The sequence below is a fragment of the Chanodichthys erythropterus genome, chromosome 14 (assembly GCF_024489055.1).
Source record: "Chanodichthys erythropterus isolate Z2021 chromosome 14, ASM2448905v1, whole genome shotgun sequence".
NCBI lineage: Eukaryota > Metazoa > Chordata > Actinopteri > Cypriniformes > Xenocyprididae > Chanodichthys > Chanodichthys erythropterus.
The window spans coordinates 22,833,180-22,856,048 of NC_090234.1; the positions used below are offsets into that span (position 1 = coordinate 22,833,180).

Here is a 22,869-nt window from a genome sequence, read left to right on the forward strand (position 1 = left end):
TGGATAATCTTCCCTTCTGTGGTTCTCTCAAATGTCATTTGTACTTGTAAATAAAATTAAATAACTAGTTCTGACATGCAACTCTAGATGGTGCAAGCTGATGGGTCTAACTCATTTGGTAACGATCACGTCATAATCTACATAGCAGCTGATTGGTTGTTGTTGTTGTTGAATCAGCGGCAAATGAGCTGCGGCTCAACATTCAAACAAATACCGGTGTGTTGCTGGTAGTAGTGTGCAGCGCGCTTTCAGAAACCCTCTACGGGGTTAATTCATGTATGTTACATATGCAGCAGCAGCAGCATGTCTTGCATGCTCTTCTTAGCAATGTCTGTGAATGTATTGGCAGCAGCAAGTAAGTAAGACTCCATAAGGCTTGGAATATTCTGCATGAGTTTTATAAAACTTTTATGGTGCCTTTAGTGCAATGGAAAACAGAAAACAGAAGCTCAAACATTGTGCCTAAAGAAAGAGATAGAGGTTAATAAAAGTTAGCGAGTGAAAATGATGACCTTTAAAGCCTCTGTCATGTCATTTCCTGCTAACTTTGTAGCCTTACATCATGTTTAGTGGAAGGACGTGTTCAATTGACAGAAATGTAAGTATAACAATAACATTACACCTGTTTTTAGTGTGTTTTAGCGTGTTGCTGCTAGTCGACAGCTTGCTCCTGTGTTAAGAAAGCATTGACATACACACATTTTAGCTTCCCCCATTTGTCTCCATTACCCGTAAGCCTCTGCTAATGGAGTCAAAGAGTCTCTAGGGTGTTGTTAGCACCTGACTTTACCATTTGATTTGAGCCTTTGTAAAATCAGTCATTATGCTCCAGCCCGAACACAGACTGGTGCAAGCTTTTTGACACAAATAGAGCTGTTCCGTGACCCAGAGCTGTACATCACGATAATAATAAATGATTCTGTACATTTATGCCTTTGATTATATGTGTGTGCCGCTTTGAGTGCAGGCAAACGCTCACAGTCAAGAGAAAAGAGGAGCAAAAAACAGGGTTGAAAAAAGTAGAGCGGCTGTGGATGTTGAATAATTCAGAACTAGCAGCACATGGGGCTTCAGGGCCAGCCGGAGTGCAGGAACTCCAGCCACTGATGAGTAGTGTGCTCGCACCTCACCTTTGTCCTGCACACACACACACATACACAGACACAATGTGTATCAGCAGCACTCATAAAGCTACAAACTCTGCTCGCCTGTCCACTCCGAACTGTTATAGCCCTCCAACTCCTCAGATATCAGACTTGGGCCTCATTAAAAGTTAATGTGAGGCGTGCAGAGAATGTTAATGCCAATTAATAATCAAAACAGTTTCCTCCATAGCCCTGCAGCAATTTTTTAGAGTCAAAAACCAGGCCATTCAACACAATGCAACCAAAGCGAAGACTGTGGGGTGCTTGGAGCAGGAAGAGACATCAAAGTCACCCAGTTATCCTGCTATAGACCTGATCAGTGAGCGTAGCAGGTGATCGAGGCAAGCTTTTCCTGGCAGGTGTATAATGCTGTGGATGTTTGAACAGTGGTGTGTTGTGCTTGCCAGCGGTTCTGGCTGGGTTTCACAGTGTATGCCAGCCAAAGTCTGTGTCATTGGCATCAAAAGCATGCAGAGAAGAGTTCGCGCACAGCCAGACACATCTATACGTACACAAACACTTATGCTTTCAAGTGATTCAGACACTACAGACTGATAAAAGACATCTCCACCTCCGCTAGTCCTCCTGTTCTTGATGTCGCCTCAGATTTGGCATCGTTTCATCAAGCCTGCAGCAAGAAACGTTAATGAAACATTTAAGAGTGGTAAGTCAATTACCACTGCTCCTTATGAATCACAGAACTCTTGTTTCAGAGGGAATGTGATGGAATCGTTGTTCCGTTGAAGCTGCGGGTTGTGGTTTGGTCACATGTTTGATACATCAGATGGAGACTGTATAGGTTTGCGTAGCCAGAATATCATCATGAAGTCTAATCCACGTTGCAGCTTAATTTTTTATTTAGACAGGAAGAGACTGGCATATAAAGCAACCTGCTATAGTGTATTTTTTCAGGCAGTTTAGGATCAGGTTAATCTACAATACTTTCAGTTGATACTTTATTTTTTTAAATACTTTTATTTGTCATTTTACTGTTGATTAGTGCTGTCAGTCATTTAAAAAAATAACTCACACATTTTTTCTGTGATTAATCATGATTAATCATACCTAACATTAAAGTTAATACATTTTTATATTGTAATAATTTCACATTTAATCTCCAAATTAGTGTAGAAACAAGTATAGTATATAGTATATATAGTATAGAAATGTAATACTTAAATAGAGACTAATAATTGAAATAATTGAACTAACAGGTAGGAAATTTACAGAAGCTGAATAAAGTTATCAAACACCATAGTCTTAACAGCATAAATGATCAATTAAATATAGAATAATCCTTATTAAAGCTATAAAGCAGGGATGGACAACTCCGGTCCTGGAGGGCCAGTGTCCTGCAGAGTTTATCTCCATCCCTGATAAAAACTCACTTGCCTTTAACTTTCTACTAATCCTAAAGACCTTGATTAGCTGGTTCAGGTGTGTTTGATTAGGGTTGGAGCTAAACTCTGCTGGACACTGGCCCTCCAGGACCGGAGTTGTCCATCCCTGCTATAAAGTTATTCAGGAGCAGTGAGTGGTTTTCTCTTTTTCTTGTTTTTTTTTCTTTGATTAACTTTAATGACATACTGCTGCTGGTTTATTAGGCTGCTGTCACTTTAAGAACTGACACACATGACGTGGATCTGACATGCATCCCATTTCATTACAACGTTCATTTTCAAGACTTTACTTAACACATTTAAGGCTGTGTTTACGAGGATACTCGACAAAACTGGCATTTTGATATAATTTTGTGTTTTTATCTCTTCAAGCATAAAAGATAGTCCGTAGATGTGCTGGCTGAGCCATTTGTATAATGTATAATGTTCATTTAATTATAAAAAAAAAATCATCTGCAATGTTATGTAAAACATTTGACTTTAGTAGTTTGAAGTCCATATACATATTATGCAATATTATCGGATGAATGTTACAGTATATGGGTATGGAGTATGGAGGCACACATTAGGGAATAACTAAAAAGACTGATGGGGTTGGACATGAAAATAATTGGAAAATGTCCAGAAATCATTTCTTTTAAAATGCTGTCTTCAATGTTGCCCTCAAGTGCTTTCAGAATTATCGTAATTACGAGTTTCCTAGGTAAAAAAAAAAAATTGCACATGAATGCCCTCTCATGTCGAAACTTGAATGAGATAAGCTCGTAATCACGACTTCAGAAGTGGAAATTATCAAATTTCCTATAGCACGTGAAGGCAGCATAAGTTATTCTCTTTTTCTTGCTCCCTGATTGGCTAGTGAGTCATTACCTAGGAAGAAGCAGGTAAACGTAACTGAGAGACCTGACCACCATGGAGTCATGGCACATCAGACGACACCACCAAACATGCCCAGTGACACAGAAAACACCAGAAGGAGTGAGAGATGCAGAAAGCAGCTGGTGTGCATCTGGTAAATCGAGTATGCGCCGGCTCTTGTGTTTCAGCTAAACTGGCACAGTGAGGTCTTTGCCGCAGCATCCCCGTCTCCCTCTGTGGCTTAATAATTAATGTATTTATTTTTTGCATAGTGGCTCACAGGGACGAGGCTCAGGGGCTGTACTGAATGCAGTGGAGGGTAATAGGACATGAATAGCCCCTGCTGCTGCTACGGCCGCCCTGCCAAGCGCTCAGACTGCCCAGGTGGGGTCTGCCATGCGGATGAATGCATGATGCTAAATATACCCCAAACTCCTCCCACACTTCCCCACCTGGCCTCTTGTTTACTTTCAGCGCACATCTGAAATCACTTTTCAGAATACAGAGAATTACCTCATCCAGCCCTCTTGCATCGCTTTGCAGCACTACGCATGAACTAATTTATAATGCGTTACACAAGGTATTTTATGTTATATCAAGTTTTGTTAGCAGAGCTAAGTTTGGCCCTAGAAAAGTTTTGAAGTCAAAAAAAAATTCAAAGATTAAAAAAATTCACTTTAACCACAAATCCAGCATTAGCGTCAGGTGACTCATGTAAGGAATTTTAATGACTTTGGTTCTGTAACCGTTCGTAAGGATTCTTTTGTTCTTGGGATTCTTTAGTAAGTTTGAGAATAGACATTCTAAAATTCTGAAATCAAATAAAATAAGATTTTATTATTAATATTACTACAGCATTACATTGTCATTGTAGGAAGAATGCAGACACCCAAGAGCTGTTAATGGATATATATATATATGAACTTTCTATTCATCAAAGAATCCTGAAAAAAAAAAAAATTGTACACAAATATTTTGTACAATTGTAAACAGTTGAGTCTTGAGTAGCAAATCATCATATTAGAATGATTTCTGAAGGATCATGTGTCACTGAAGACTGGAGTAATGATGCTGAAAATTCAGCTTTGCCAACACAAGAATGAATTACATTTTCAAATATTTTCAAAGAGAAAACAGTTATTTTAAATTGTAATAATATTTCACAATATTTTACTGTATTTTTAATTAAATAAATGCAGTCTTGGTGAGCAGACAAAACTCCTTTAAAAAATATTAAAAATCTTACTGATCCCAAACTTTTGAACGGTAGTGAGTGTGTGTGTGTGTGTGTGTGTGTGTGTGTGTGTGTGTGTGTGTGTGTGTGTGTGTGTGTGTGTGTGTGTATGTATGTGTGTGTGTTTGTATATATATATATATATATATATATATATATATATATATATATATGTGTGTGTGTGTGTGTTTATATATATATAGCCTTTCAGGCCTTACATATATATTATATATATATATATATATATATATATATATATATATAGTCTTTCAAGCTGTTATGAGATTTAGAGGTTGAGTTCAAAGGCGTTCCTAGCTGCCCCTGCAGCCTAACAGGGGAATGCTGACCTATCCCTGAGGTTAAGAGAGGTCACAGTACAGTCATCTGTATGCAGGTGCTCTTCTGTTTCAGTTAGGTTTGGCTTTTTTTTTTTCCCCTCTCAGTGGAGCTGCAGGGTACAGAGCTCATTGCAGCGCTGTTGTGGGGTCCTGCTCTGATATCTGAAGTGTCACTCAGTCAGAAGCCACCCTTGGCCTCCACTCTCTCTTATGTATTTCATTGTGGATTTTATTTTTATTGAAGCATGCATTTAAGCTCTCTTGTGTTCTCTGATTGAGCCATTGTACAGTTAAAGAGGCATTGCTCCCTGCTCTGCCCAAGGAAAAAGAGAATGAATGTTTGAATTGCTATTCAGAGTTGACAACAGCTTTCACCACAGTTCACCACTCTAAACACCCTTTTTTTTTTTTCTTGATCACTGTTTGCACATTTTTTTTTTTTATCAAAAACATATTATATTAATTATATTATATTATATTATATTATATTATATTAATTATATTATATTATATTATATTATATTATATTATATTATATTATATTATATTATATTATATTATATTATATTATATTATATTATATTATATTATATTATATTATATTATATTATATTATATTAATTATATTATATTATATTATATTATATTATATTATATTATATTATATTATATTATATTATATTAAAATTATATTAAAATTATATTATATTATTAATACATAGAAAGATATTATGGAGATTATGTAATGTCTCCATAATATCCTCAACACTACACTAAAATCATATTCAGGCACTCGGCACTGCTTTCTCTTATAAAATTGTTCATCACAGTATTGACCCTCAGTAACTGCGTTCAAATCCTCTCAGAGCAGATAGCTGGCCGAATACACATGTTGTGTACAGTTTTGTGGACGGCGGCCTTTATCTGTGTTCTTTATCAGCAGACGCACCGTAACTGTATGTTCCCGTTCCTCTAGCCCTTCGAAATCTATTCCCTCAAGTGTGCCGCTGCGTGTAGTGATTTAGCTGTTCTAATTCAACAAGCTCACCTTCCCGACCCAGATATGTTACATGAAAGGTTATTTCAGTTACTAGAAATAAGAAAGGGGAAGTCTCGCCCTCTCTTATCCCTTTGCCCTCTCTCATTTATACAGCTATTCTTTTTCTGTTCTTTTCCCAGATAAATAAGCAGATGCTCCCTGCCCTAGATAATTCCATAAGCCTTTAATCTTAGCCATTTTTCATAAAGATTCATAGGAAACAATTGCATAAGGGATAACACAATTTAATCAGCCTGCATTAAATGCAATTACCACCCTGAGGAAGTCAGGGGGCAGTGAGGATTGTAAGTTAAGCCCACTGTCTGAAGCTGTCGTCCATCCTGTTTATATATATATTTATTGAGCCGACCAGCCTTGAACCCTGAAATACCTTGTAACCCAACAAACAACTCAAAATAAGACTGGGTTCAAATGCTTCTGCATTAACTGTTCATAAATAGATGTTATAGTGTATTGCGAGCATCTGTCACAGCTTTTAAACCACTAGTCCAGCACTGCAGTTTTCAACTCAGCGTTCAATATACTTTCAATTCTTTCTTTATTGCTTATATATCATACCGTCACTGTGACAATTCCCCTTATAACATTTGCCAATAAAAATTGCCCTCCTGTAGATAGAAAGGGTGTTCAATTTGTCCCAGCACCATTTTTTTTTTTTTTTTTTTTTTTTATCAACCTTGGTTGGATTTGAAAGGGATTTATTTCAATGCAGCTCTTGCCTGTTATTTACTGCCTTTGTCATTGGTTTTTCAAGAGTTTTTATCGAGTTGGTCTTTGTCCCTCTGTAGCCTGAGCAAAAAAAATGATGCATCGAGCGCTACAAGAGGGTCCTTGGTTCAGATGAATTCCAAGGACCGAAACAGACACATGTAACCAGTAGAACACATGTTCTGCTGTCAGCGCCGATCACATATGGGCCATCAGTAGGCTCCCATGATGCTTTGCCTGCCGTGGCCACTCATGCTTGAATGTCAACAGTGTCTCGTTAAAAGTGCATTTGCTCGCAGCCAGCACGACACGGATGCCTGCTGAACTACTCCCGCACAGGTCTGCGCCTTCCTCCTTTCTCTCTCCCGAACGCCTGCGGCATCAACTCCTCATAAATGCTTTTATGTAGTTAAATTAAAGCCGTTGTTCTTTTCAGGTCAGTAGTTAAATACATAAAAGTGCAATTAAATTCAAATGGAGTCTGTCTGTGTTTTATTCTTAGTTTGCCACCCCTGTTCCTCTAGATTTATGTGAGCGACTCTTTTGCTCTGACCTTGGCTGAGGTGTTTGTGGAAAGCCCATCACTGAAGCTTCTTATTGTCTTAGCTAAATAACAAGTGAGCAATAGTTCACAGCTGTGGGCTTTTACACTACTGTTCAAATGTTTGGGGTTAGTAAGATGATTTTTTATTTTTTTATTTATTTATTTATTTATTTTTTAATAATTGATATTTTTATTTAGATGCATAAAAATGACTAAAAGTGACCTCCGGTATCACGGTTTCCATACAGATATTAAGCAGCACAGCTGTTTTCAACATTAAAGGTGCCCTAGAATCAAAAATTGAATTTATATTGGCATACTTAAATAACAAGAGTTCAGTGCATGGAAAAGACATACATTGAGTTTCAAACCCCATTGCTTCCTCCTTCTTATATAAATCTCATTTGTTTAAAAGACTTCCGGAAAACACGTGGATCTCAACATAACACCGACTGTTACGTAACAGTCGGGATCATTAATATGTATGACCCGAATATTTGCATATATGCCAGCCCATGTTCAAGGCATTAGACAAGGAAAGGCAGTATTAACGTCTGGATCTGTGCACAGACGAGGTAAGCCAGCAAGAACAACAGAGAAAAATGGCAGATGAGGCAACAATAACTGACATGATCCATGATAGCATGATATTTTTAGTGATATTTGTAAATTGTCTTTCTAAATGTTTCGTTAGCATGTTGCTAATGTACTGTTAAATGTGGTTAAAGTTACCATCGTTTCTTACTGTATTCACGGAGACAAGAGAGCCGTCACTATTTTCATTTTTAAACATGTGCAGTCTGTATAATTCATAAACACAACTTCATTCTTTATAAATCTCTCCAACAGTGTAGAACTAGCCGTTAGCCACAGAGCATAGCCTCAAACTCATTCAGAATCAAACGTAAACATCAAAATAAATTCTTTACTCACATAATTCGAAGCATGCATACAGCATGCGTGACAAACATCTTGTAAAGATCCATTTGAGGGTTATATTAGCTGTGTGAACTTGTGTAAATGCGCTGTAATATAGTCGAGAGCTCGTGTGGCAGGGAGCACGCGATTTAAAGTGGCAGCGCTGCCAAAATCAGTGTATAGTTAATGATGCCCCAAAATAGGCAGTTAAAAAAATTAATAAAAAAAAAATCTATGGGGTATTTTGAGCTGAAACTTCACAGACACATTCAGGGGACACCTTAGACTTATATTACATCTTGTGAAAAAGCATTCTTGGGCACCTTTAATAGTAATATGAAATGTTACTTGAGCACCAAATCAGCATATTAGAATAATTTCTGATTTCTGAAGGATTATGTGGCACAGAAGACTGGAGTAATGGCTGCTGAAAATTCAGCTTTGCCATTACATGAATAAAGTGCATTTTAAAATATATTAAAATAGAAAACAGTTATTTTAAATTGTAATACTTTTACCACAGTATTATTTTTTATTTTTATTATTATTATTTTTTTTTTTTTTTTTTGATCACATAAATGCAGCCTTAGTGAGCATAAGAGACTTCATTCAAAATCGATGACCAACCCCAACCTTTTGAATGGTAGTGTGTGTGCATGAGGAGCTTTAGCTTGTGCTTAACTGACTGTAATTTTAATTCAAAGTGTTTTGGTTTTTACAGCTTTTTGTTTTATCATATATCATAGATTGTTTGCAGCATGTTTTAATTAAAATCATTCACATTTATGCTACACACCTATCTTCATTCATTTTGATTATCAGTCATTATCGTCTGTATCCAATTAGGATTCAGAAGGTAGAAAAATCATTAGGAACTGTAAGTGACTTTTTTTGTGAAATAACACATAGAAGATGTCCCTACTACCTGACAGACACCACCGAAATCTATCTGTCAGGTAGTAAGAACATTTCAGGTAGTTGTCTCTGTCAGACAAAAAAGAGCACAGAATGATATTATTTATCCAGAAGACTTTGTGATAAGACTCTAACGGACACATGGAAGGAATTACTTGTTTTTTTTTTGTTGTTGTTTTTTTTGTTTTCCTCAAATTAGACACAGAGGGACACTTGATCTTCAAATATCCGGTGAAAGATATGTAAGATACTCTCTCTCTCTTCCCTGTTGGAAAAACCAGCATATGCTGGTTAGGTATGTTTAGAAGTATGGCAGCTGGTTTGAGCTGGGTTAAGCTGTTCCTTAGTTGGTCATGAGCTGGTTTGAGCTGGTCCTGAGCTGGAGCTAGTTTAGCACTTATGCTGTTGTTTTAGTGCTCTCAGTCGTGCAAAAGAAAAAAGACAGCATGACAGATATCACCCTCAACAGTGAAAAGGACAATAATGTTAGGTTAAACTACGATTAAAAAGTGTTTTTTTTTTCTCACAAAAGTCCTAATGTGTTTGGGTTACAGGCAATTTTTGTTCTCCTTATCGGAAAGAAAAATCATTCTGTTCCCTCTTGTTGTTTGTTCAACTTTACTCGTTGCATTTTTTACCCAGACAGCATCTCCTTGGTAACGCGGCTGGAGAGGCCGGGCTGTGTGGTGCAGAGCCTCACTTTGATGGATGGCGCAGAAGATCACCTATTTGTACAGTGGCGGCAGGGGAAGTTGGCACAGTCTGGCATATCATTCCTCATAAGCCCTGCCAGACGCAGTCCCTCTGTGCCACACGCAGAGCCAGACTGCTGGCAGTGACTGGCGTAAGGCCGAGGTGATGTTGGCACTCTGTGATGAATAGACAGCCACATCTATGCCCGATTGATTTGATCATCTTATAGAGAAAGTGTGAATGAACTACTGGATTAGGACTATGTGATTGTTAAAGGAGATGTTGGTGCCAAAATGATGTCCTGTTCTGGTCCATTTAGTTCAACAAAACTGATTGTCTTAAGCTCAGAGAAATCATTATGTTCTACTTTGTGTGTTCTGTAAATTAGTCATTATAGGCACTTTCTTGAACTTAAGATACCTTTTAATACTCCAAGATTAGCCAAATTCTCATTTATAGCATTTATCTTCAGCAGAGAAGACAATCGCTTACTGCAATGCTAAGTAGCTCAGTGAAAAATTTAATTCAAATTGGTGGACAAAGTGAATGACGATTATAAATATACACATCATTAAATACTAAAGAGTAGCAGTAGAAAATAGTTCAGTACAATACAAAATTGACTAAAATGAGTATTGTATTCTTATTAAAGTCTCGTGTCATTAGCTTAGCAACATGTTAACAGCTAAATCTATTGAAGTCAGTTATCAAGTGGAGTCTCTCCTGCATACTTTACCTATAATAAGCGCTGTTTGTATAATGCACTGAGGTGTGTGGAGTGTTCCATTTTACTGCTTTAGAAGGATGCTGTCTATGTAGGCAGTAGACAGCAAGGCAGCTCAATGCATTTTGGAAGAGAGCCAGAGACTCTTTTTACTCAAACATGTTCCAGGTTCAGCCATGTTTTAAGTTTGTAGATATGCAGAAATGAAAGGGGTGTGTGTGTGTGTGTGTGTGTGTGTGTGTGTGTGTGTGTGTGTGTGTGTGTGTGTGTGTGTGTGTGTGTGTGTGTGTGTGTGTGTGTGTGTGTGTGTGTGTGTGTGTGTGTTTATACAGCGTTTATCAATGATGTTAATGTTTTCACTTCATTTGAGACAAAATTGAACCTGTAGCTTTTACAGACCCCAAAACAACTCAAACACTCATTCAAATGAAACCAGCTGTCATCGCTGCAAAGAGAAACGCTTTACTGAACCCAGCGCCAGTGCTGGCATCTAGACTGGCTGTGTGTGTGTGTGCATACTCTCCTACCCCTCCAGCTGTGTGTCCTTTGATACAGGTAACTTGCCTGCCAATCTGTGCCAACTGAGAAACTGGTATTAGGGTGATAATGTGTCCCATTTTTCTAGATTTATCACACATTTTTATTCCATTATAGGTTACATTTTTATGCTGTAAGCTTAAATAAATGCAAATATTGCATTGCAAATATATAAATGTAAATGTCAGATGTTAATGAGTAATAAATATAAACATTAAATAAAAATCTAAAAATCAAATCAGAATAATAAATCTAAATCTATATCTTAAAGGGATAGTTCAACCAAAAATCATTTACTCACCCTCAAGTTGTTCCAAACCTGTATGAGTTTTTTTCTTCTTCTGAACACAAAAGAAGATATTTTGAATTTGATTGACCCTATTGACTTCTTTTTTTTTTTTTTTTTTTCTCCATACTATAGAAGTCAATGGGGTCCATCAACTGTTTAGTTACCCATATTGTTCAAAATATCTTCTTTCTTGTTCAGAAGAAATCCATACAGGTTTGGAACAACTTGAGGGTGAGTAAATGATGACAGAATTTTCATTTTTGGGTGAACTATCCCTTTAAACCAAAACAGTCTCATTACCCATACGGAAATGCAATATATGTTACATATATTACATTTCTGTATGGGTAGACAAGCCGTTACTCAGATTCTCTCACATTCTCTCACATTCCTCATGCCCCGCCCACGGCCACTGACTGACACTCCTGTATTACCATAGTTTCCGCCCACAGCGAGCTGTACGCTGTCCCCCATTTTCTTCATTTACTGACATCTGAGCCGCTGAATGCAGTGGATTAGTTTTATTTTTGAAGGGAATGTGCCACAGATCTGATATACACATACGTTTTCTGTAACGTTGCCTGCTATTTATGTTCACAGACATAACTGTGTTTATGTGAACTGTGTGTGTTTTTGACAGTTAAATTTTTTGACAAAACAAAAAATGTGAAAGAGAAGTTACTCATGAGACTTGACGTCTGACAGCCAGCTGTCTGTGTGCGTGTGCTTCAGATAAGTGCACTCGATCCATTACGATCCATTAGAAGTTTAAATTGATATAGATTTAAAATGCGTGGAAAAATAAAGTTTAATGATGAAAGAAAAACTATGCTATCCATTAGAGTGATCGCGATATAGAAGATAATCAAAACCAAGCAGATGTGGTGTTAATATTTGGCAGAGAATCTGATTGAGGCAGGAAATGTGATCATAGAAAGGGGGCGGGGCACAGCAGCTCATTTGCATTTAAAGGCACATGCACAAAAACAGCCTGTTTTTGACATGGGTATTTTCAACATGGATTTATAAATGATTTGTGAGGTGTTTTAATCTGAAACTTCACAGACACATTCTGGGGACACCTGAGACTTAAATTACATCTTGTATAATAGGTGACCTTTAATGGTTTACAAAATAAGACAGTGTCTTTACAATGAAAGTCATGTTTACTTTATGGTTCCACAGATTAAAAAGAAAATCATACATGTTTGTGAGTAATTGTCAACATTGACAATGTCAACATTGTCAGTTTGGAGTGAGCTATCCCTTTAAAATAAGAGCAACTACATAAAAATCTTCACTTCAGGGGAAGTACAACAGGAACTGTCATAACCTATGTTGGGGGCTTTGAATGTTGTCTTTGGGAATTATGATCCTTTGAGTTGGAAGTTAGATGAGCTTGTGCAACTAGCTTTAGCCGCAATGCCTGGTGTACCATTTACATGATGCTTGCATGTAAACACAGACTATTACCTGCATTAATGTTTAGTCTTCTTTTGTATGGTCAGTGTTTTATGATATAGCTAATAGCATAATTAGTGCTGCCTGAGCTTATGTAGTCTTCAGTTGTGGACTCTCCTCCCTCAGGTGTTGTTATCTGATGTACATGCTAAGGTTCAGTGAAGCTGGAGTGAAATCGTCTGTAGAGAGGGAAAGACAGCGTTCCCAGTTCTCCATCAACCAGCTGGGCCGTCTGAGGATCCCTGCCGAGTTCTGCCATTGCATTTATTTGTTTTTCTGTCTCTTGCCTCTAGGAGAGCTCGAGACATTTGCGTTCAGCCCTCCCAGCATGTCAGACGCAGAGAACACTAAAATTAATTTATCCATTGAGCGACAGGTTTCTCAATGCCCTGTAGAGATAGGAGAAATACACAATAACACTGTCTCCAATCATCCATGGAGTACAGTTTAATCAAGCTTTTGTTAGGCTATTATCAGTTTCAGATGGCCCGTGGTTATGAATATGTCTCATCTGTTCTACTGCCATACAGCTAATCTCCCGTAGCCGTGAAAGAGAAATCCAATGCAGTAAATAATGCAAATCTGTTATAAGCTCTCCAGTGTTTTTGTCCACGCAATTGAGGATTACTCCAGACACGTTAAGATCATAATGTTCATTGTCGTCTGGTGTGCCCAAACAGAGACATCTCACCCATGAACGTGTGGGGAGGGGAACAACAGATTGATTCCTCTTCAGATCCGGTGATCCGTGTGAAACAGTATGATGCATATTAGGGCAAAGGATTGAGAAGTGTTTCCCTGCAGATGAAATATGAAATTAGAAATCTGCTAGCGCTGCTGTCCAAAATGTTGGAGCTCCAAATCCAGGATGGATCTGATTCTGACATTGTCGGGGAATGTAATCATTTCCTTCCCTCTGTTTGTGTCTGCTGGGAGTAGACATTTCTCAGAGGAGCGGAGGGAAGTGGGGAAAAATAGAGAAAGAGATAAAAATAAAAACAGATTAGGGTCATTAATAATAGAGTGGAATTGGTCTGGCCTCTTTGTTGAAGGGATAGTTCATCTCAAAATAAAATAAAATTAAAATCTGTCATTATTTATTCACCCAAATGTCATTCCAAACCAAATTATTTAACAATGACTGGGGACTGGAGCTTTTAAGCTCCAAATCGGATGCAAATGCACCATAAAAATATCATAAAAGACGTCATATTTGACTCACAAGTTATTATATATATATCACACGATAGCTTTGTGTCATACACAGACAGGGCTGGATTTATCTCATATTGTGATGTTGGCAAAAGACATTTTAAGCAACAAGACACATAATTACATGTATTTAAGAATTGGAATAGCATATATTTCATGATATAGTTAACAAGTTTGGGAATATTTTGAATAAAAAAGGAAAATGAAATAAAAACAATAAATACATTACAAAAAACAATGACTAGTGCATTATGCATTATTTCTCCTTTTGTGTTTCACAGGAGAAAAACAAGACATACGGATTTGGAATGATATTAGTGTGAGTAAATAATGACAGAATTTCATTTTTGAGTGAACTGTCCCTTTAAAGCACCAGTCTTGTCTGACTGGATTCCAGGTTGACTAACCAGCAGAAGTAGGCCAGTACTGACACCAGAGGGTCAAAAGGAGACATTGTGTGAGGAAATCAAATTATTTTATACATTATCTTTGTTCCCAGGAGAGCCTAACCTTGCTATATTCCATGTAAGGTAAGATAGTGATGAGGTCACCTTCACTGGTACGATAGGCTCAGAGGTGTCTGCTGACACAAGCCATGTAGTACTGAGTGGTGTTTTATTGTTGCCGTCTGTGTTTTAACAGAAATTCTGAATGGAGGTGTGTATGTGGACCAGAACAAGTTCCTGTGTCATGCTGATACCATCCACTGGCAGGATATAGTGAAGAACGCCCGCCCTGATCACCTGGTTGTGCCGTCTAATAGCAGCAGCTTCTGTGAGTACTGTGGTGCAAAAATGGATTGTTACTACACTGTTCAAAAGTTTGGGGTCAGTGTGATTTTTAAATGTTTCTGAAAGAAGACTCAATAATTAATTTCAAAATGTTAATTGCAAATAATTAATTGCAAAATGTTACACAGTGACATACAGTGTGAAAAGTAAACATTTTGGAGACTGTTCCCACAGATTTTTTTTAATCATACAATGAGAGCAAGGAGCTCCAAGGGGGGTATACAAAAATACCTTTTTCCTTTTGTGTTCCACGTCTTTAAAAAACAACAGCATATGGTAAAAAAAGATAAGGGTGAGATTTAATTTTGGGGTTAACAATTCTTAAAAACTAATTTTTACAGCTTTTAATGAAAATTTGGAGAGGCTCATGTTATATACAATCAATCAATCAATCTTCTTGATCTGTTTCTCCCTCCACTGCCCAGATCAAGGGTGTTGAATTTGTAATCCGCTATAATCTCTTAGTGTTTTGGGGGAGGGATTGTCCTCATTGATTTTATTTAGTTATTTAGCGAGGTTATTTACATTAGCTGTTCAAAAAAAACAACAGGGAATAGGCAATGCTCCTTTCACCAATTAAAATGCAATCCTGCCCTTCCAGCCAATGTTTATCAATTGCTTTTTTCCAGTTCTTGTAACCTTCAGATTCGGTTAGAAGCAGCAGCGTGGGCAGTAAGGAGAAGCATAGAATGAACTTGATGGTCAATGTAAACATTAAAATGAACCAAATGAGACCTTGAGCGTCTCTGTCATTATTTGCTCACCCTCATTTCATTTTCAAATCTGAATGACATTCTCTTTCTAGTGGAATACAGGAAGAGATGTTTTGTTATTGTGAAATAATCTTCACAGTGACCAGGATCTTCCAAGCTCAAAAAGGAACCATAAAAGTGGCCTTTATAACTATCTATACCTCACAAGAAACTATTTTATATGAATTATAATGTAAAAGTCATATAGACTACTTTTATGCTGATCTTTTGTCCTCTTTGGAGCTCTACAGTGTGAAACACCATCTAATTTCCATTGCATGGTTCTGAGTAAGTGAAGACAGACTTTTCATTTAGGCTGAGCTATTAGAAAAGGCAATGGAGTGGCCCTTTCTCACCATATCACACAAAAGTTTTCCATGAATGAGAGAGATATCAAATGAGAGAGAGTGTAAAAAAGGGTGATGTTTAAAAGGGGAGATAGTCAAAAGTGCCTGGTCCATGTAGTTGAAGAGAGCAAGCCACTAGTGTAATTACTCTTAACTGAAGTGGAACAGGGACAGAGGACAACACTCCATCAGTCAGCCATGCTCACACTGCAATTACCCAACAGTCAATTAAGCTTGGGTGGCAGAACAGCCGCCGCAGATGAGTGTAGCAAAGCCATACGGGCCGTCTCCTCTGGGGCAGGGAGGATTCAGGCAGAGCTCCGGAAAGTCGGGGAGAACATTGTTCTGTCAGTCAGCGATGACTCTTCCCCACTTCATCAGAACAGGGTCAGTGCGGATGAAAAGAGTTCTATCCCAAAGTGGAATGATCCAGATTATGGTTACTGTGATTAAACATTACAACAGTATACAACGGCATAACGATAGTGTGATAAGAATGCACACGTAAAAATGAACTCGAAGTTAACTTTCTAAATGCACTGATCTTTCTGGTCTTATTTTGCAAAGTTGAATAAGTGAATGTTATTTCAAATAAAACAATTGTTTGTGTAATCTTTTATTAAAATGCATAAACTTGCAATAATTAAGTGTTTTGTCATTCCTGGTTGCAGGTCAGAGGTGTCATAGAGCTTGTAATGGACGCTGCTGGGGGCCAAAGGAGGACCAGTGTCAGAGCTGTAAGTGATTCACTAGTGACTTTATAAAGCAGGTCATTGTGAAATGATAAATGTACTTTCAGTTACCAGCATAGTCTATTAACCAATGTACAACACACGTTTGAAATAATGCCACCGTCCTTTCGAAGTTCAGAGATTTTCAGTCATTGGCCTAGCGGTTTGCACGTGTGCCAGTGCTTTGAACTCTGGTGCTCATGTGGGCAATGTGAGTTCTAATCTCAGTATGAGTTCAAGTCCTTTTCCGATCAATTAGAAATTGTTTCTGGTCTTCCATGTACTATCTAGTGACAAAAAGACCAAAACTAAAATTTAAAAAACGTTAGTTGATAATGTTAGTTGATTAAAAAAAAAAAAAAAACAGTTGTTCATAATTGTTACTTCACAGTGCATTAACTAATGTTAACAAATACAACTCTTGATTTTAATAATGTATTAATTGTTGAAATTACAATTAACAAAGATTAATCAATGCTGTAGATGTGTGTGTGTGTGTGTGTGTGTGTGTGTGTATATATATATACTATAATAAAATATACTATATTTTATATAAATATACTATATAGTATAATATACTATAATAAAATTAAAATAAAAAACTAAAATTATATATATATATATATATATATATATATATATATATATATATATATATATATATATATATATATATATATATATATATATATATATATATTATTTTAGTTTTTTATTTTAATTTTATTATAGTTTTATTACAGTTTTTATTTTGAATTAGCTTTTATTTTTATACTTTTAGTTTTCAGGTTCTTTTTTCAGGTTAGTTTTAATTTTAGTTTAATTTTTAGTCATTTCATTTTGTGCTTTTGTCATTTTACTAGTTTTGTTTTAATATTGCTATTTGGGTTATATTATTTTTTAATTTCAGTTTTTGTTTCATTTTTTTATGTTTTTTTTTTTTTTTTTTTTTTTTAAATTTAATAATTTTATTAATTTAATTTCAGTTTATTGCCAAGGCAACATTTCTAATTTTAGTAGATTTAGTTTACATTTTTCAACTAATGTTTATATTTTATTTCAGGTTTATTTCAGTTAACAAAAATGTTTTTAATAGATTTAGTTAATGATAATAACCCTGGATTGGATGAGCCTCGCTCAAAGCCATCATGAAGATAAATGCACACATGACTGCATGTTAGTAGGCACCAAGTTGACTTCATTTTGGCTGATTAACTTAATTTGTGGAAATTTGTTTATCTTTTCATGATTGATTATTGATTGATTGAACTCATATTTCTGTTACAACCATTTTATAAAAGTATTTAGTCACTTTTTTTTTTTTTTTTTACCTTAGTTTAGGTGAGTTTAGGCAAAATCACTAGAACAAACAGCCTCTCATGGCTTATTGCTTCTCTTTTCTAATTTGATATTACATTGCATAGCAATGAGCTTCAAAGTTTTTGCATTCCGTACGTCTTTGTGGATAGACCCTTTTTGTTTTGTAAAAAAAAAATAGTCCCAAAAATTACACAAAAAAAAAACAAAACAAAAACATAATGATAATAATTAAAAAATAATAATCATAATAATGTAAATAAGTAGTCACTGTATAATAATATGTGAATAACTCAATTTTGACAAAAATGTCAGATGGAACCTTATAATTTCAAGGGGACAATAAGCATATTGTAACTTATCAACGTAGGATGAAGAAAAATCTCTCAGAAGTAACTTTTACTCATGAATATAATAACTAGACTCTGCAGAGACAGCCGCTAGAGAGAGGTGAAGAGTCGTTCCACTCTGTGAGAGTTCTCCAGCTTTCTCCACAGGACCGATCCGGCACCTCCAGCAGGCCGTGGCAAACCGCTGCCCTCCCAGTGGAGGATAATTGAAGATAGAGACGGGAAGCCTGACTCTTCCTCTCCTCTCACATGTAGCTTTGGAAACCAGCTGCACTTAAAACTGTCAGGATTAATTACTTTAGGTGCCTCAAAACTCTTACACGTAGACAGATACTCCGTCTCTCTCTTGCAGGCTTCCTCTCAACATGCTTGATCACAACACGCAGTAACTCTGATTTCCCCCGACGTGCTCGTATAATGCAGTCAAATGCTAAGTGAGACTGCTCAAAAACATGTCATTACCCCTGCCTCGAAAAGCTTGCTAATGCAGCCGTAAGGGTCTCTTTTTAAGGACAAAGCACTCGTAACTTGTATTGGATTTTTTTCTGCTTTAAAAAGAAACCATTTTTTAAATTTTCATATTAGAGAAAAACCTCTCATGGCAGGTCGTTTGCATAACGGTACTCTTATGTCATTAGCATGAGCTGGAGGAGATGGAACGTTAATCGGCAGGCCCACACAGAATCTGCGCCAGATCATTTCTGCAGAAAATTTCCACAGAATTCTCCATTCATTGTTTCATTGAATTTAGTGGATATTTTATAATAAATAATATATATTTTTGTATCCAATGGCAAGGAAAACTTTAAAGCAGCAGGAATTTTACCAGAACATGTACTTTTTACTATTTCACTTTTATTTTTCATGTTTTGTAGCTTGTTTTCCATAGTGGAAGAAAAAAAAAAAAACCTATACCAAAATGTATTTAAAATACATTTATTTCACACTAAGTATGGTACAAATCCATATTTACTGACATATCGCTTGAGACTTTGATATAAATATTATAATTAAACTTTATTTGTAGTACTTTTTTGTTGCACAATGCACCTTTCTTAATATCAAGCCTAAAATGTGTTTTAATATCACTATTAGTAAGGATAGTATGACCACTGTATAATATCAGTCTTTAAATGCAAGATACTTAAAGTTTACCTAATGTAAACTTGCAATAGTTCCAATTTAGCACAATCAAATATCCTTAAGTATATCTTTAGTTGGACCTCAGCACTACTTCCGGATAACTAAAGCACATTAAGTACAAAATTAGTTGTTCCAATTTAGCAGACTTTAAGTATATCAATTAAGTAGTATATCAAAAGTACAATTGCAGGGTATTTTTATTAAGTACATAAATATGTAAATGTATTTGTAGTATTCTTAGCATAAAATAAATGTATTTCAAATACATTTTGGTGTAATTTATTTTTCACTACGGTTGTCCGAGTTCTATATTTAAATTCTTGCCACAAAATTCTACAGATTTTTCCCAAAAAAAGAGCAGAGAGTCTGCTGTCTCTGTCTGGAGCTGCTAATGGTATTTCAGCACATCTATGAGACGATGTATCTGTATTCACGACAGTATCATCACACATATGAGCAGAGCAATTTCACTTCACAAAATGGCAGGAAAACTGTACCTGAAATTTGTACTACTCTGGTGATATCACCATTTATTCTTGTAATGGACAATCATTTTTATAGACTTTTCCATACAGTAAAATGGTTTGGCGGGTCAAGTAGGAGAATATGAGCCTTTTTGCTTCTCAAATACACTCTAATTAATCATAATGTTCTTCCTGCTTCCTCTTTCCTCTCTCTTCTGCAGATGTACCTGTCATTTCACTCTGTCCCTCCATCTGGGTACAAATACACTCTCATTCTTCTCACTCAGTTTTGTTTTCATTCCATCTTCAAGACCTCTAAGAGAAAATCTGTTATTTATATGGAGAAACCATTTATTTGAACAGGAGCTCCTGTCTCTCTGTGGCAGTGTTCTGAATCAAGCAAGCATACTAACAAAAATGGAACCTCATATGTAGTAAGCAGTCTGGAACAGCAACTCATACAAATAGCAAAGTGCACAAAAGACTAGAATCTTAATTGATTTCATTGTTGTTGTTAAAAGTGCCCCTATTATGCCTTTTTTAAGGTTCCTAATATTGTTTTGGGAGTCTCCTACAACAGGTTTACATGCATGCAAGGTCAAAAAACACTGTCGTTTTCTCATAATGCACATTTAATTTCACCTGAATTTTCTGTGTTTTGTAAATGATTTGTTAGAAGAAGTTCAAAGAATCACTCTCTAAACCCCTCCTTTCTGTGAGCTTACACTGCTCTGATTGGTCAGATGGCCCAATCCTTTGTGATTGGTCTACTGCACGCACCCATTGCCATAACTGAATGAAAGCTATCAATTCGCAAGACATTGTATACAATGTATGGCCAGAAAAGATGGCGTCGATTTTACCGCATCAATTCGAGCCCGAGTCCGACGATGAAACATCTGAAGTAGTCGATCAACCAGAAATTGATTTGCAATCACAACTGGAGTAGGAGGTTTCTGTATGGTAAGTGTCACCATAGTTTGTGTTATTTATAAGACGTGATAGTGGCGTCACTGTTATACTTTAAGTAGGTGCACCTGTGGGAACTGTATCAGAATGACAAGTGAAGCTGAAAAACTCTAAACATAAGATAAACATTTAAGCCAGATGTGTACACTGTCTTTTACGTCATAACTATTAACAAAGTAAAAAATGGCTATATCATTGTTTGACATTACAATACGGTGTTTACTGCTAACACAGAGAATACTTAAACTAGTTAGCGCGAACTAGCATCTTAACATCCTATTACAATACAGATAGAGCTCCACTCTACTGTAATAATGAACATGCAGAGGAAAAAAACAGTTTGTTTAACAGTTATGTAAGCGAACCTGACCGAGCTTTGTTGTAAACTCCCACGTTAGATGAGCACAAACTGATATGAAGCTGATGATGCATTACACTTTGTAAACAAAAGTCGTACTCCATCCTTGATCATTACTCCAAGTAATAAGACAGACAAGCTGCATTAATCGACTCATTTTTAGACAATATTGGATCCATATCTGAATAGCAGGACTACAGAAACGTGAGTTAGCCGGTTAGCAGGAGACATACAGACTAGTGTGTACATTACAACACATAACATACAAAACTACGAATTTTGAACGATCGCTTGAAAATATAAACATCAATTATTAATCAAGCTGGTCCAAATAAACTGGTCATTGATCCATATTTTAAGAGTGTTTTGTGAATCCTGCGTTAAACTCCCCGAGGTTTGAGAAGCAGTCGTCAGTAAAACGACGGGAACACAACAAAAGATTGTACTGCTGTGGTATTGTTAAAGTAAATACATTTTCCCTGGCGTCTGCACACGCAATAAGTGGGCGAGCAATATGCTAATGTTTCATTCTGATGTCACAACGAAACGGCTTGGGATTCGTTTTTACAAACGACTCATTTAATTGACTCAGAGTCGACTCTTACTTTTGAGAGATAATAACTTTATATACGGTGCACTTTTAGATTTAAAACTTTGCAGGATGTTTTCATTCACCTAGAGCTGTTACACACTACATGAAAGGTAATTTTCAAAAATCAATAATGGGGCACTTTAATGTAGATATATGCGTAGCACACATAAACATTGGATAGAACACTCAATGTTTAATTACATTGAATTATTTTATTAATACTCATCAATAAAATGTTATTGAAAGAATTGTACACTACCGTTCAAAAGTTTGGGGTCTTTTTTTTTTTTTTTTTTTTTTTAGAAATTCATACATTTATTTAGCAAGGATAATTGAATGAATTCATTAAATTAAAAGTGATTTTACATTGTTACAACATATGTATATTCTCAAATAAATTCTGTTGTTAAGAACAAAAATATTTAGCAGCACAACTTTGAGAATAATAAGAAATTTGAGCACCAAATCATCATATTAGAAGGATCTTGTGACACTGAAGACTGGACTAATGGCTGCTGAAAATTCAACTTTGCCATAACAGGAATAAATTACATTTTAAAATAAATTAAAATAGAAAACTATATTATATATATATATATATATATATATATATATATATATATATATATATATATATATATATATATATATATATATATATATATATATATATATATATATATATATATATATATATATATATATTCCTAATTTCCTTCCTAATAAAGAAGGAAACTTAAGCAGTTTTGAGGCTTGAATTGAGGAACCGATTAAGCTAATACAATTAAGGAAAGAAGGCTACCTTTTTATTTTAAAATAATTGGTTCAATTATGAAGTTTTATTTAGAGACATCATTGTTAGTTCCCAGCATGCTTTGTGTATGGCTGGAAATTGTAATCAGTATTCTTATGAATAATAATCATATTATAATCATGCTTCTTACCTTTTTTGGGACCTTACCTTTCAGGGCCACTTCACTAAAGCAAATAACAATGCTGGCATTATTTACTCATCCTCA

General features: G+C 35.9%; 1 protein-coding gene across 3 annotated transcripts in view; it reads left to right on the top strand.

Annotated features, from left to right (window-relative positions):
• Window positions 1-22,869, top strand: part of LOC137035332 (receptor tyrosine-protein kinase erbB-4-like) — a 395,576-nt gene that overhangs the window by 260,039 nt on the left and 112,668 nt on the right. For all 3 annotated transcript variants that reach the window (XR_010897054.1, XM_067408484.1, XM_067408485.1), the window contains exons 4-5: window positions 14,679-14,810; window positions 16,598-16,663. Coding sequence is in view for 2 of the 3 variants with exons in the window: in XM_067408484.1 (XP_067264585.1) it covers window positions 14,679-14,810; window positions 16,598-16,663 (198 nt within the window). In the remaining variant the exon portion in view is untranslated. The remainder of the gene's footprint in view (window positions 1-14,678; window positions 14,811-16,597; window positions 16,664-22,869) is intronic.